This window comes from Atta colombica, unplaced genomic scaffold (assembly GCF_001594045.1).
Source record: "Atta colombica isolate Treedump-2 unplaced genomic scaffold, Acol1.0 scaffold224, whole genome shotgun sequence".
NCBI lineage: Eukaryota > Metazoa > Arthropoda > Insecta > Hymenoptera > Formicidae > Atta > Atta colombica.
In genome coordinates this window covers 1,379,998-1,397,679 of record NW_017259321.1, presented here as the reverse complement: position 1 = coordinate 1,397,679, position 17,682 = coordinate 1,379,998, and the positions used below count along the sequence as shown (strand labels likewise).

At 36.8% G+C, this 17,682-nt stretch overlaps 1 protein-coding gene across 1 annotated transcript in view; it reads left to right on the top strand.

Annotated features, from left to right (window-relative positions):
* The first annotated feature begins 7,481 nt into the window (after positions 1-7,481).
* Positions 7,482-17,682, top strand: part of LOC108687994 (early growth response protein 1-B) — a 21,050-nt gene continuing 10,849 nt past the window's right edge. Inside the window, exon 1 of the mRNA XM_018194045.1 lies at positions 7,482-7,929. Coding sequence (XP_018049534.1) covers positions 7,482-7,929 — 448 coding nt within the window. The remainder of the gene's footprint in view (positions 7,930-17,682) is intronic.

The window sequence follows — 17,682 nt, the reverse complement described above, 5'->3', positions numbered from 1 at the left end:
ATGCTTCCTATATAATTATTTTAATAGTCTATCAAAATTATTTTCAGATCTATATCTACATAAATTTTTAGATGCTTCAGCAAAATTGTTCTTTCCGTGCGCTATTAAATTTTTATTGGAGGAAACAGTTGGTATAAAAGATAAAACAAATCATATTTTTAAATACTTTATTTCATTGTGTTATTCACGTAATATAGATACTCTTAGAGCTACAGCGCACAGAAAAATGTAAGACATTAAACCGTAAACAGTAAACGAATCAATCAATTAAAGATCATAAGGCAGTAATACAAGTAGTAGTAAATAAAAAATATTGATTTGCTTAAATGTCTCACTGCTTACGTTTTTCTGTGCCATAATCTTTTGAAACAAAATTCAATGGCAATTTATTAAAATTGTATTTTTTATACTACATTATTTCTGAGTGCCATTTATTAATCAAAAGCTTCATGCATACACTCGATAAAAATCTTGTAAGCTTTTTCCTAATAATAAAATTTCAATTATCTAAAATCAACAATCGAGGTGATGCTTTTATGAAGGGAAGAAGCATACATAATAAAATGACAAGAAACATTTTTAGATCTACAAAAAATTGCATAAATTATATATATAGTTAGCGCAATGTTGTAATATTTCTAGATGATCGTCGTTTCATTCCCGATATGGATTCGTATAAGTATAGATAATCCCAAACGCAGTTTCATAAGCGGCGCAGGAAGCGGAATACTTAATGAATGTAGGAAAAGGACTCGAATAAAATCTTCTACCGCAGCACGGAGCAGAGAGCATGAGATAGGAGACAGCTCGCTTACCGTTTCGACATACGAATGATATCATCGCTCGCAGGAGCGGATTCAGTCATTCTAACAGCGCTCAAACGCGCTCGCGTGCGCGCACGTTCACTTATTGCAGGCGATAAATAGCTCCTAGCTTTGAATTTTTTAATATGCAATATCTAACTACATATATTCCGCTGACACTAAACAGTGCTTGACATGTAAGTGTCAGTGTATATGAGAAGTTAAATTAAGAAATAACCAAAAGCTAATATTTAATTAAATAATAAAAATACATATTCAAATTTTTCAGTCAGTAACAAGTAAATATATTTTTAAAACTTCTGAAAATTTTATCTGACAACGAGTATATAAGAAATTAAATTAGGATAATATAATATAAAATTAAATAATAAAAATATAGTTTTGAATTTTTCGATCAATAACAAATAAATACATTTTTAAGACTTTTATTATTTGGTTATTGATAAATTAAATTGAGAAATAAACGAAAGTATATTATCAAATTAAGTAATAAAAAAGTAGCTTTGAATTTTTCAGTCAATAACAAATAAATATATTTTCAAAACTTCTGTTAATTATCATAGTCTTTCTTAAACGCATACAATTTCCGCATTTCGTGTAAAATAGCTAAAGATTCAAATATACATAATCTTAGTAATCAATTAGAACAGATGATTAGAATAGATTGCTTCCTACGAGTATCAAAGAAAATTCTACTGTCGACCTAGATCACCTATCGTGTATTCTTAGTGTATTCTTAGTAGATACAGTCTGCTAATAATAATTCTTCAATAACAGAAAATGTCAACGTTAACTTCGCGTGCACCATACATATAGCTTGAAAGAGAGATTCTTTCTCTCCTATTTTATCTCCACCTTCTTCTCATCTCGCAGCCTTGCCACGCACGCCTGTAACCAAAACCCAGCTGTCTTCCGCGGCCAGCGCGCGTACTGTAACTCGTTCTCCACCCACCGAGGGATCGAAGTGAGCAACGGTCCTGGAACCTGTTTCGAACCATTTGAGAGTCTCTGCCCTGCCTCGTCCCTGCACCGTCCATCCCTCATTCCCTGTCCTCCTCCCGCCCACTATACCACCTTTTGTGTCTCTTCGTCTCGCTCGTTTCTTTTCTCTCTTCTTCATAACATTCTCTCATCATCTCACTTTCTCTCCCTCTTTCGCTCCTTCTCCTGTTAGTGTTGGCTCCACGTATCTCGGCGCGTAATATCACGCACGTCATCGTCACGAAGATGTGTACGCGGTGTCTCTCCGTCGTTGCTCCGTACGAAGGAAGCCAGAGAGAAACATGAACCAAGATGATTCGACGGATGAATGAGAAGGAGAAAACGAATGGGGAGGAAAACGCCAGAGAAGAAGATTACGGTTGAGGGGAAAGGAACAACAGAGGAGAGAGAGAGAGAGAGAGAGAGAGAGAGAGAGAGAGAGAAGAGTAAGAATACGAAAAAGAGAAGAGCAAGGAGGAGAAGAAAGAGGAGAGCGGTCAACACTGGGAAGGCAAGGCGGATGGGGTATGGCACACGCCACACGCCATCATAATGGAATAATGAGGCAGAGACGATAGCAATCGCGCAGAGGCTCTTTTTCCGCGCAAGACGACTGTGTATTGAAGCGCCCGTGAGAGATGTACGCGACCGTGTACGAGCGAAAGAACGTCGTGGACGAATTGAGCAAATCAGAGTCACATCCGATGAGGTCAGATCGGCATGGTTGTGCCTCCAAGACCGCGTGTTCTCGGCCGTCGTAAATGACCGGAGGATATGACAGAATGTAGGAGAATGTACGTCACGTACACTAACGGCTAATAGCGCGACGCCAGCGATTTGTATAATGTACTTGCGACAATATCAGATCGCAAAATAAATTACATATAGAGTATTGAAAAAAAAAAGATTCAACGGAGTAAACTACTCGTAGAAATTACTGACTGTGAGTAGGAAATGTCCAATCGACTTGGAGCGATGATGAAGATTGATCTTGTGTTTTCTTTCTTGATTTTGATAATACAGAATATCATTATTCATCTTTTTATTATCTTATTTTGAATTTTTGGAAATAGTTCCTATCTAGAATGTACTTAATTTTTTTGGTTTACATTGATCAAAGATTTTTTACTCACAATCGTTTTATGATCATTATTCACCTTTTAAGTAAAAAATGTTGATAATGTTTACTAAATGATTCTTTTTTAGGACATCTTGTAATTTTTGATATTGTACATTTTTATTATTACAGTTAATTGTACGAGAAAGAGAGAATAATCTATCTATACAAAAATTTATATATATCATTATGGATGTAATTTGTGTTGTTACACTAATTAGCGAAGTACACTAGCGAAAATACACACGAATATCGTGACATTAATGTTAAGCCGTTCTAGTCAAAATTCTTCCATACAATAATGAAGGAAGAACAAGGGCAACGGTAGGAGATTACAGCAAGAGAAGAAGAAGCTGTGGCACGTGACCCCGAAGAACACCAGAGTCAACTCGCTTAAGTAGCCGAGTTCTGCTCTTTGACCCAGCCGACAATTTCGAATTATGTCTCTCAGAGGGAGAGTGAGGGAGAGGAAAAGAGGAGAAGGAGAGAGCGGATATACTACAGTCAGAATCAGAAACCGTCCTCCCCTCTTCTTGCGATGCGAAGGTAACATTCATTCGCAACTTCTCGTATCTAAGGCGACCGGAATGCTAATCCGATGTCGCTCGTGGCTTTGCCGTAATTAGTCAGGATGAGGTGGTTCGAGAGCCAGCGCGCGCGCTAACGTGCACTTTATCTATAACTCATTGAATAGAACCGGTGCGCTAAAGAGGCTCAGTAATCCCAAGCGGGTTATCTCGAATTGTTCGTAATAGCCCAATCGACTATTATACGCTCGATAGCCAAGTTTTTTTTCTAATTTGGTCATCGTTCCACGCGTTCTCTGCGAATAGATGAACTCGATTACAATGTAACGACTTATTTGAGAGTAAATTATACGCTGTAAACAGTTGCTGTAAACAGTTTCCAATTGGAGAGGTCTGCATAAAATTTGTGTATCTTTGAATAGAACTAGTTTTATTTTTTCATCTAAAATCTTCTATTTCAAATTAGATCCAATGATCGTCATTAAAAATTTTATATCATTATATTTATATTTAAAAATCTGAATGTCTCCTCAAAACATAAGAGAGTGCAAAGTGTATGAAGTCTGTAAAAAAATGGCTACGTTCAGCAAAAAAAGCAGCTTTGCAACTGAGTAGAATGTGATTGATTTATACATTTAGATCCAGTGAGAAACTAAGAGCAAGATCATGTTAAAGAATTTCACGACAGTGAGTTGCAAAGCTGTTTTTTCTGCTGAACGCAGCCAATTATAAAAGGAAACAATATCTACTTATTCTGTGTCATCATTGCGATATGAATTCTTTTATACATTATATTGCGATTGTAATTCTTTGTTTCTCTATGGATTATAATATTGCAGTACAATAAAAAAATAGTTTCATTAAACGAGTTAAATGCAAAAATCTGTTTTTAGAAAATATTCTAAAGAAAGGAATATCTTGGTGGAGGATCATTTCGCGACCTCGCGAGAGCGATTCGTGCCCAGCGAAGAATCGCTGGAGTCTACAACATGCGTAGTTGTACTTTACTGAGGAAGACAAATGATCTACTCGAACGCGAGACAGTTAGCGTACGGCGAGAGGCGTTGGCTACGAAGAAGCGCCTCTTGGTTTCAAGTCTGCCTCCGGGGCAGGCCGACTCATTCGCTTGATCTCCATTGCCATTATGATATTAATGAAATGCCGCTAAAAAGGTGTGTTTGCTCGGTAATGCGAGGGGTGGGAGATGGCGAGATAGATGTTAAGCCCACGTAGAACAGTCTTACCCGATATGGGCGCAACGCTTGTGACTATGCCACCGCCATAGTGATTCGTGTTGTAGTAGTTGTTTCCATCGCTAGTCGTTGTCATCATCATTGCGTCTCTTATTATCGTCGTCATAGTCAACATTGACATCGTCATAGTCTTCGACGTCGTCATCGACATCGTCGACTTCCGCCGACATCGTATTTGACAATCTTTAATGGATACCATTATCGAGACTTTTCAGTTATCGATCAATCATCTCTTGCTTTTTCATTATTCGTTCATCTTGTTTTTCACGATAATTCAAGAATTTATATTTTCAGTCATGTAGTCAGCTTTGCATATTTTGTGGAGTGAACTGATTCCAAGAGCTGAAGAGCTACTGTCCTTTTCCATTCGGAGAACGAAATAGGTTCAAGCTGCGAGGCCGACGACCCCTGAATCCTTTGTCGAATGGTGATTCCGTGGACTTCCATCCCGGTCCATCCATGGTCCTTCCCGATCGCCGCATGTTTCGATCTATCGCTAAAATTGATGAACGTGAAACCTTTATTGTTTCCTTTTTTTGGCACTATTCTGCCGTGACTCCTTGCGTTGTGTCACCGATCGATTAGGTGTCTTCCGGCACGCGCGTGCAAAAAGCAAGAAAGGAGAAAGATAAAGGAGATAAACTCGGACCATAGAAAGCGGAGGAGTGGAATTCACAGGGATAAAGGAAGAGAGAAGGAGATGAGAAAAAAGAAGACACGTTTGAAAAGAGAGATGGGAGAAAGAGTCTCTCTCTTTCTCTCTCTCTCTCTCTCTCTCTCTCTCTCTCTCTCTCTCTCTCTCTGTTTCCATCTCTTTTCTCCTTTCTCTCTTTCTCTTGCACGGGGGTGCGCCCACGCCGGTGACGTCACCCGGCGAACGTCGGTTGTGGTACCGGCGATGAACGCGTTGGTGTTCAAACGTTCGGGGCACTGAGAAAGAGGAAAGATTGACGAGACAGAGACGCTATCGTATACCTCGAGGAAGGGAACGTCGAGCCGGTACCAAAGGGAGGGATAGCCGGATGGAGAGAGGACACCGCGAGATGTACCAGGTTCGGATCGGGGAACGGGGGAAATACGGCGCGCGAGAAGGTATATACACGGCGAGAAGAGGGAAGACATCCTTTGCACGCGAAGGGTGGCGGGGGAAAGGAATGAATGGAGATTGCAGACCACGCGGGAGAGACGAATGGCCCGGAACCCGTGGAAGAAACGGGGGCGAGACAAGGGCGAGAGGAGGGAGAGAAAACCCGCGAGAGGAAGCTAACGAAGATGCGGAGGAGGGAAGTACTGAGGCGAGAGACGAGAGACTTGAGACGGGGAGGGCGGGAGGAGAGGGAGAGGGGGAATGAGGGGAGGCTGTTTCACGTAGACCGTAGACAATCACCGTCAACAGTAGCGGGAGTACCTACGGGGTGATGTCGACGACACGTGACGACGCTGCCGTCTGAATCTCGTCATCGCATCGCCCGGGCCGACGGCGCGGCGTAACGTCGCGGGGAATCGAACGCGAGCGCGAACGCGCGACGCGACGCGCCAACGACATCACAAACCGCCTCTGATCGGCGAGGGGGTTCCTCTCCTCTCCGCGTCTCTTCGCCCGCGTGAGTGCACGAGCGCGCGAACGTGCGAGCGCGCTCTCCAGGCACCCGACAGCTTCGCGCGCGAGCCACGCTTTATTAGTCTAGCGCGGGCCATCGCTGAACCCCTTTAGTCGCTTCTCTACGCTTCTCTCCGCCTTGTCTCGCCTCACCCGGTCTCGCTTTCGTCCACGGGTTTCTCTCTTCAAGTCCTCCTCACCTCGCACTGCGCACCGCCATTGGCCATCGGCCATCGGATCAACGAGAGGACCGACGAAAGAATCGACGAGAGGACCATAGACGCGAGTCAGCCTAAGCGTGATAATAGGAGCCGGCGCGTGAGGACAGTGCGACGGGATTCGCGAAAGAGAAGAAGGAGCCGAAGGCGCGCGAGAAGGAAGAGAATCGAAGGTGGGGCCAACGTGTCAAAGAGAGCGGAAGGTCGATGCGCTGGAGGAACACGAAGGAAGAGCAAGAGAGTGGTATCCTTCGGTGATACAGTGCGACCAGCACTCGTACCGGTACGTTGCGTTCGTTTATCGGCCACGCTCCGAGAACATCCTTTTCCGGCACGCTTCAAGCGATTCTAGTTCAACGCGATATCATTCGAGGGAGAGCGATACCAAGTACCAATTTATTGGATAATTGCTCGAGAACAATTTAATGTCCAGCAAAGTTTCGCTCGCGTGACCATATACGGATTCCACGTGCTTGAAAACATAATCAGGAAATAGTTGGGTGCATTGAGGAAGCTCACGCAATCGATTCGCAAACTCTCATACGGAATATATAACAGCGAGTCCTTTGGCGTCTTATTCTTCCCGAGAACGTTAGCAATCGTTCGTGCTGAAGGATAGCGTGAATCACATGCTACAAATCCGCGTGTTCTACGTCCAATTTGCCTCACGATCGAGGAAATCACCGAATGTCTCTCAGCTCAAGTGTATTATCCGTTCGTTCTCGTGAAATTCTTCTCTCTGTGGCGCGAACTGAACTCCGTGCGGGAACGGGCGAACTGGAGTAATCCCGAATAACGAGGGTGTCTTAGCGGCGCCGTGACATGTACGTGTGTTCACCCACGTTCTCCACGGCATCGTCGTCGACGAAGGCACGCGAGTCGGCGGTGCGCGCGAGATTGGGCACGAGGATCACGTGGATCGGCACCGCGACGACGACCGGCGACGGGACAGGTTGAAAAGATGCTGGCGCTCGCGATGCGCCGCGAACACACGACCGGGCGCAGCAATTACGAGCCCGCGAATCCGCTCGCGGGGTTCGAGCACCTTCAGCACAACAATGGCAATCCGTTCGCGGTGGTGCCCGCCGCCGCTGCCGCCGCCGTCGAAGGTCGGGCGCGCGATGCCAGGCCGGAGGCCGCCGAGGGCGAGCTGCAGGAGTTCGTGGACATTGCGCAAGTGCAACAGCTACTACAGCAGCAGCAGCATCAACAGCAGCAGCAGCAACAGCAGCAGCAGCAGCAGCAGCAGCAGCAACAGCATCACCATCATCATCATCACCACCAGCAGCAGCAGCAGGCGACCGCGGCGGCTGCGTCCTGCATCTGGGGAGCGGTCTACCCACCACCACCGCCCGCTCTGGGATATCATCATCTTCACCATCATCATCATCACGTGCCGCCGCCGTCAGGTAATGTCCGAGTACTTGCGACGAGCATTCTGAACAGTGTTACCAGAAGCAATAAGTAAATTCTACAACTAAATGACAAAAATGTACCAGAGTCAAAAGGCATCACAAAATTTAGTTTGTCTCTTTCATTTGCTGTCTGTAATGTGAATGTAATGTCAATATAGTTAGAAATGTAACAAATCTGGCAACACTGATTCTGAATGACGCAAAATCGAATGGAAGGTTCAAGGGAATGTTTCCTTTCTTCCTCTCCTCTCCCCCTTCTCCGAAGAACCGCAAATATCTTCCACTTTGCCGCGAAGATTCAAAGTGGATTATTTTTTCCGACGTTCTCCGATGATTTTTCTTGCAACGCCACGCGCATTGACAAATGCAAGAACACAGTTTATGTCACTCTCGAGTCATTCGACGTTTCTTTCTTTCCGTTTCTTTCCTTTTTGTCGTACTTTTCTTCTATCTATTAGCAGGAACACTGACTTGTACAGCTACTGGTATTAACACCGGTCCAAACACACTCCTCGCGCGACTATATGTATGATAATCGATCTTTAAGAGTTTTAAGATCAGCACGACGAAACCTGTATTTCTAGACTAGCTATTAAATTTCTTGTCACCACGCGAATGTGGCTTGTGAGAGACCTTCGTGGACTTCGCGCGTTGTTGATAACGATAGAAATCAAACGCAAAGCTGAGATCACGATTATCCGAAAACGCAAACGTTCAAATTTTCGTGAACGAAAACGTTATTGATGTACCTTTGATGATCGTAATCAATAATGCAGGCTTTTAAAGACGCTTCTTAAGGAGATTTTAGCGTTATTTCCTAATCAATAGACAGTTTATTTGAATATATCTAATTCGCTGCAATGCCAATATATATAATTATTAGATTAGACTGAAATTTTTACCGAAACTGAGAATGAACCTCATTATGTGTCAGTTTCGATTCAAATATATAGCTCTTCTTTCTAAATATTAATTTTAATATGTGTAATTATTATTTTAATAATTAAATTATGATATTTATGAAGAAGAAATATATTCTTTGGCCAAAATTGACACACAAATTTCAGTTTTTGATTTCGGCCGGAATTTAATTATTGTTTCAAAAAATTATGATATTTATGAAGAAAATGTATATGATATATGGACATGTAGATATATACAGCCTTTATAGAATTTCTATTTTTTAATTTAAGTTTCGGTTTCGGTTGAAATTGACATGTAGCCGAGTGTTTTGGTTTCGGCAAAAGTTTCGGTCGGACTAATAATAATTGTTGATTTTGATATTAAATGTTTTTAAATGACGAAATAAAAATTACAAGATGCTTGTTTGATGTACACGCATCATTTGATAACATTCTTGCTTTTCTTCATTGAATGTATTTACTTTGTAATTATAACGATTTTTAAATTTGTCTTATATAAGTGTCTCAATTTAAAAGAAAATATCTTACAGGATAAAGTTACGCGTTTACTCAAAATTTTATAAATTTAGAAATTAAATATTTTCAAAACGATACGGTAAAAGTCAATGAAATTTTTTTAGATATTGTTAATACAATTAACTTTTGTATTATATACAATACATATATAGATTTGTCTTATATTTCAACGCGAGAATCTCCTTAAAAGTCGTTAACGTCGATTATTTTCGAGGGTTGGGGGAAATAATTACTTTTCCAATATCAGAATTGCAATTCATGCAATATTAGCCTGTTACATTCCTAACGCATGTCAATGTTTATGCTAATGAATGCACTCCTATAGGACCATCATTGTTAAAAAATCAGAGTAAAAATCATTACTCATTTTTCACCAAATTTCACTTAAAATTGCATAAATTGCGATCGACCCGATACTACCAATTGAGCCGTCCATTCGATATTTCGAAATATATAAGAATTATTAACTAAATATTAAAATTAAGCAAGACATACTCACATTACTTTAACTCGAACGCAACCCGTAGCTTGTATTCACTTAACCCGTAACAGCAATTCTTAGAACGGATTATTTGCTGTTAAGTTCGTAATTATTAATTAAATTAATTCGTTTCTAACCAATTGCTGCAGATAGTGATATATATATATATATCACGTAATGATATATATTGATAGAGGAATTAATATAATAGAAGCAACTAACGAATTATCTGCTATACAGCCTTCTATAGTATTAACCACGTTGAAAACAACAATATTATAACTCAGACATTTATAATTTTGCTCCAAAACCTTAATAATACCTTAATAATAAAACAATAATTTGCTTTATTGTGCGAAAAATATCAAACAAATGCTTCTCAATACGTCAATTTTGTCAAATGATGAATGTTTTATATTATAATATTTGAATCTTTTACTTACTCGATAAAATGAAGACAATATTTAATAAATATGATATTTGTTATGGTCATATTGGTATATTTATACACGTAAATCATATACAATTTTTTGTTATCCAAATTGATTTCAGTACAAATATTTATCTTCTCTTCTATTTACTTATAAGAATTAATAGTATTTTGTAATAGTTTAGTTGTACAACACTTATACTTAAATACACAATAAATATACAATAAAATACAATAAGTATAAAATACAATAAGTATAAATAACTAAGCATACAAAAAATAACGAAATTATCAACGTTAATAAAATTTATAATAAAAATATTATTGTTATTTCGAATTGATGGGATTGGAACCTATAAATCGACGAATTTTAAACATTACCGGAGAATATTGATTTGCTAGACATTAAATAAATTTAGAGAGAAATGACAGAGAGAATAGAGAGATGATCTACGAGTTTTATTGACAACAAAATACAGGCAAAATTTTAATTTATGCAGTATAAATATATGTAAGAATACTTTAACAAATTCATTGTATATATATATGTATATAAATATGTATACATAAATTTTCATTTAATATTATAAAAATTAAATTCAATTTATATCTTAAAATATCGATAAGATTTCGAAATTACATTCAAGATACAAGTTTATGCGCGATTTTAGATCTTGCCGTCGGATAGCTGTCATTGATAATCGCAATTGCAAGATCGGTGATCTTGATGCGAATTGACCCAGAATCTTGTGATAACAATTTTTATACTAGACATACTTTTTATAATACTTATATAAATAATTTCATCGTCACAAAAAGCAATTTTTTTTATATTTAATATTTATAATTTAACGGAAGACAAAGTCATCAAGCAATCTAGCGTGTTAGAAACTTAATTATCATTTAGGAATCCAACACGATTTCGACATTATAAAAAAGATTATAAAAAACGAAATTTCGACTATTATATTATATACTATTATATAATAAATACGAAAACTATCGTATAAAGCATTTAACAGAAAAAGAGAAAGAAAAATTTTAACTTTTAGAAAGAAATTGCAGACTTTAAAAATGCGCGTTTATCATTTGAAATATTTTTATATTTCTTGCAGAATTTACTGATTTTTTAGAAACTTTTTATTGCCATGTTCTGTACATTGCATATTCTATACAGACAGAATACTTAACTCCACGACTCTTGAATCGAAAGATTATAATATGCTACGAATAATTATTTCATAAACAGATTTTTCTATGTCTAATATTTTCTAAGATGGCGCTACTTGCGAAAGATGATACAAATATAAAAGGACGAAAGGGAGCGTATTGAGTCGCCTAATACGAGCCGAGAAAGATATTGAAGAACCGATAATTCTTAATTCCACGGGTCGGTAGTCCCGCTGAATTGGGCGTGTTATATCATCAGGTCAAGTTTATAAGGACCGAAACGCCTCTCATCGATGTTAAAACGATTAAAAGTTCGATAATAGCTTATTCTCATTTAAAGGACATCCAAAGTTTACAGAGATTTATGTTTAATCTAGTCCTTTGTGTATGAAAATGTCTTCATCAATGTTACATTTTTGCTTTAATGCTTCAAAGTGCTGCTTACGCGGATTTCGTGTGCGAGAGAAATTTTTTTCTCCCATTCGCGTATGTACGCAATGAATTAAAGCACACACTTTGCGTAGGTCATTATCTAAAGTGTCGTATCTTCGTATGGTAACGCATAGTAAATCGCATGTACACGCCTGACATTTCGTTATTATTGTATGGATTCGTAAGACAGGAAATCGTACATCATACACGAACCCACAGTGGGCGGATAAAAGGGAACGAGTCACCTTCTCTCTCTTTTTCCTCTGTCTCTTTCTCTCTCTCTCTCTCTCTCTCTCTCTCTCTCTCTCTCTCTCTTTCTCTCTAGATGCTCGACTCTCATTGAGTTTTTAATAATGCTGGTTCTGCTCGCACTCTCTCTTCTTTCTCTCGCAGAGTCGCGCATAAAAGTTCTTCTTAACAGAAGGTATCTGTGCGCATTAATTTTTACGATACTTCACGTTGCGTTTAACCACAAAATTTCTTGACAGAAGTGTCTCCTTTAAATTCGAGGATGCTATAAAAATTCATCATGATATAACTTTGCATATTAAATATTTAGGTATCGACTAAAAATGTTTTTTAAATTAAAAAAATTATTCACATTAGATATCTATCATATTACCTAATGTACTTTAAATATAAATACATAATAAATGTTAAATAATATGATAAAAAATAACATGTTTTTTTTACAATAATATTACAATTTATGAAAGAGAAAAGATATTTGTTCAATTATGTGAGCAAATTAATCAATTCTTAAAAAAGAATTTGTACAATGGTCTTATATAGTCCTTATTGATTTACCCATTGTTTATCTTTTATTTATTCAGGATTTTATATCTCGAAGAGTCTTTTTATTTTGTATGTATACATCAGTATGGTCGATGAGATAATAATCACAAAAATTGGCCCTTTTCTTATTATCAGTGACTCCTTGTGTCGTAAACATCTTCTCAAGAAATCTTTTCAAAAATAATTCTCGAGAGGAAATAAATATGAAATTATATATACGATATATTTAAGATAATTTACCGAGAAATGTTCTGGAAAAATATTCTAGAGGATAATGTGGCTAATGTGGCACTATTATTATCAAATTAGCTATATATATTTAGATTAAAATAAAACAATTGCAGGATAATATCATTGCTTCATTATGCTTACATCGCGTGACATAGTACGGGCATATGCCGAATAGTCGTCACAAATTTATCGCATACGTCAAAGCTGACGTATACCACCCTGACAATCGATCGTAAAACACAATAAAATTTTTATCGTCAACTAAATTACGTATATGATAACGTAAGAAGTGCAAACGTCGATATTGCGTCACAAGCGTCTTTATCAGGGTATAATCATGCGGCGCGATTAAAATGAGAGTCAACATCGCTCTTCGTGTAACACGAAATGTCACACCGATAATAATTATTTGATCCATTTTTGCAGATATCGGTAGCGTGAAATCGATTAACGATATCATGAAATTCTTCAACAACTGAATAACACAATGCGCTACAAGACAGACTTTCTTTCAAGATAAAATGCGAATTTAAATATCGATGATATGTAATTATTGATGAGTCATTCTTTAATTCCTCCATTTGCAGTTTAAGTCTTTTTTGATATAAATGAAATTTTACTCTCAAATTTTTCCGAAATAAAGAGAAGGGTACTTCTTTTTCTAAAATATCTTGTTAAAAAACCTATTTTTGACAATGTAACAGAGATGTTCAAAAGTAATAGAATTTTTTTTTTGAAAGTCTAAAACAGTAGAACAGATTGCAGACAAAGGGAATAAAAATATGATTGCAGAGAAATAAATAAATTAATATTTGTGAGATTTCTAGGATCTGTTTTTATAGAAAGGCATAACTAATTTTCAAAAATTTCATCGCGATATAAACTTTGTGATATTAAATATTTATATATTAATTGAAACTGATGTTTTTAAAATCAGAAAATTAAATAAATATATTAAATATGCGATAAGATAATGTGTCTCTTTTCCAATAATAGATTTAAAGAAAAAAATAATCCTTTAATTATATATGAATTGAGAAATTTTCATTCAATCAATTCTTTAAAAAAGAATTTCTGCACCTATGATTTAAAATCTGACAAAAGAGTAATTTTTTGATAAAAGAGTATTTTTCAATTCAGATTTTTCTTACATATTAATTTCTTTAATTTTAAAAATGCATTTTATTTGAAAATTTTTTGTTGAGAATAATCAATAACAGGTGTATTATTTATGTCTTTGAATGATCCAGATAATTGACGTCTTAGTATACCTGCTATTCCCATTCAACGGAGCATAAAATCAGATACTTTAAGTGGCCCTTGTGACTGTATACACAATTGTTTCGCGTAACATCATATACAGAATAGCACTTTACCTACTTGACATATTCTCTCTTGGATTACCTGAATAATCCAATCTCTCAGAAGTCAAATTGATCAATTTAAAATAAAAAATAAAGAAAATTAATGAAAGATTCAATTAGTGTCACGATTAATGTTATTCTTAAACAAGCTTATTTAAGGAGGCTTTATTTAAAAATTGTATGTATTTTTTAACAAAATAAAAAAAATATGAAAAAATTAAATTGTTTTGTTGTACTTAGAAATAATACAAAAGTTTGTCGGTAATTTAGAATCTGAATTAAAAATTATTTCAATAAGGTGACATATTTTTAAAAAATAATTAAGATAAAATAAGAAAATTTTTATTCAAACTATAAAATTGTTAAATATTTAAATAGAGATCTTATTGAACTTATACATAACATTCATTTTTATAAGAAAATATAAATTTTTAAATCCAGTCACTTTTGCAGAGACTATATCCTTAAGAGAGAATATACCACCACGAGAATTGACGTGGTTTTAAAATTCTCAAATACGATTATGGAAAAATAAAAGGTCGTGAAAGTTTGTTTTATATCACTTAACAGTAATTTACGCAACTGACAAACTTTCTGAAGTAAGAAAATTGAGATATCATGAATAAATGACGTTGCTATACCGGTCCAAAATGCATTATGAATACCCGTGCAATCGGGCTTCATTTTTGATGCCGTAACAGTCATGCATATTCAAGAAATTTTCGGACGCATATCGCGTATTCGGTCCACATCATACGAATCGACGATAATATTACGAGTCCGGAACGCACCCTTGCAAACATAAGTGCTAATGACAGGCAGAAGGGTGTCGCGACGACGCGCTTGGCAGAAGAAAAGAATCGACCCGCTTACGTGCACGATTTAACGATCCATGTGGACTCATATGGAAAGTGGTAGTTATATTCAGCGGCCTTGCATGGGAATCGTCACGATAATCGCCGAACCAACACGTTGCTCCCATGTATTTTTACGCCATAGCTTCATGGATTTGTACGTCGGTACGCTATAGCGTGATAAAAATACGCCGACATGAGCGCGTGTTGGTGAGCTGTTATTGTCTATGAATGGCTCATAGACGTATGAAGCATCTACGTCAGCATCGACCGATAAGACTAAGCGGGAACAAGACGAAGGGGGTTAACTACGCGTTATACGTTAGCCGCCGTTGACGTCCAAGTACACGGGCTATAGTGCGCGAGAAGGAGAGGATCCCAGAAATCGATAGGCCACGGTGCAAAAATAGTCTCGGGAGGATTGTCTGGGTGGACTTACGACCGTATCTCGTGTGAAACGCTCATTTCGGATCGATGCATCATTCTTGTTTCAGAAGTCGTGCTTCCAAGCGGATTTTTTTACGTCGACTTTCCGATAGAAGTGAACGAGAGTTCCTGCTAATTATCCAGGGTTGCTACAGACCTGGAAAATCGGGAAAATCGTGAAAAATCAAGGAAATTGAAATTGATCGTAAAAACCAAGAAAAGTCAGGGAAAAATTGTAAAAAAGTCTGGAATTTCAAAATTTGCTCACAATTTCCTTAAACTGCTCCTATTATATATATTATATAAATAATTGTTTTAAATTTTTAAATATTATATCTGACATTTATATTCAAAATTTGCGCACTTTAAATGATTTTAACAAAATAATTCAAATTTATATTTTATTCAGTATTTTTGTTTAATCCCTCTTTTTCGTCGTAACTGCATTCTTTTTTTTAAAATTAGTTTATTTTTTGCTGGCTTGAATTTGCAAAATCCAAAATTTTACTATGCTACTAAGTTCTTTTTTTGCGTTTTTAATAATATAGCTTTTCTACAATTCTTGAGTCTAAATGTTAAAATTTACATATTTTATATTAATCATGAAAAATTTTCCATTTTCATCTGGAAACCTAAAAAAGTCAGGGAATTTAAAAACTCATTTTCAATCTTATTATCATACACTATCTATACAGAACACTTCGAATTTTTATCAGATTATACCCTTCATTTAGGAATTCTTCCACCATTCCGAATAAATATTCTCTTGAGAATGATTGAGTCACATTTTGAGATCATTCTCGTGTTACAAATGACTGAAAAATGGATTCTCATTTGGAAACTAAGGGTGCGGTCACAATCTCACTATAAATGTTTTGAACTACTTTGCATTTGATTAACCAATCAGGAGAAAGAATTTGACTAATTGATCAATTAAAGAAGTTTCAAAGCTTTTGTAGGCATCATCACGTTGATATATTCTGTAGCTTGTACACGGGGACAAAATTTGTTAAGCATATTTGATTTTATATCTATAGTATATTATGAAATTCATTTTGAACTTAAAAAATAGCACAATATCTAACAATAAAAATTGAAAAGAATATTATCTATAAAAAAATATTTCTAAAAAAAGATCAAGTTCAAGGAAATTAGCATATAACGCTATTTTATATATACGTATATATAGAAACGCTATAAATTTGTAATATAAAAATAATTTTTATCTCGGTAATAACTTTGAAAATATCGGTTACAGCTTTTCCGCGATAGAAAAAAGTAAAAAGCGTGCAATATTCTTTTTTGCTTCCTGATTTTATACGCGCGATTTCTTATTCTCTCTCTCTCTCTCTCTCTCTCCTTCTCTCTTTTTCTTTCTCTCTCTCCTTCTTTCTCTCCTATTTTATCATGCATTGTATCCACACTATTTTAAACATTATATTTTTAACAGAAATTTTATATAAAGTATCCACATCTGCGGTTCGTAAAGCAATTATATTTTTAGTCAGTTCAGACTCTCCCCACTTACCACGTTAGCCTTGTCCTGACGTTATCACGGTTTATTAATATTTGCTTGCATTACGCTTTTGTAACTTCTTCACGTGGTAAATCTTTTTCCGCTGCTCCGATCATTATTAATAGAGAGTTGTTAAAAAAAAAGTGTACCAACATAGAGCGCCGACACCGCGCGCGAAACAAGTTTATACCTTTTCACGCGTGAGCGTAACGCACGAGAAATATAGAGGCTAGATGCCACGATCCCTCTCGGAAAAATCAAATTCTCGGGCGTGCAGTACGACATAATGGTAGTTACAATGCGGCGATATCCCGGCCACGATGCGCGGTCTTAGACATGTGTCCCTCGCGTAAGTGCTCATTGTAACAGAACTGCGCGTTAAAAGGTCGCGGAAACGAGGAAGTGCGATATAAATTGTAGTTAAAATGCACAGTTCTCCACGTGATAGTAAATTCGCGTCTACGCCTCCGCGCTAATAAATTTACATACTTCTTAGAGACCATCGAATGCCTCCGTTTTTAGAAAGTCTGTATCATTATATTACTTTTGGTCACTTCGCATTTTAAGTTCTTATCGAAAATCTCAACAGTCTATTCAAACTCATTTACA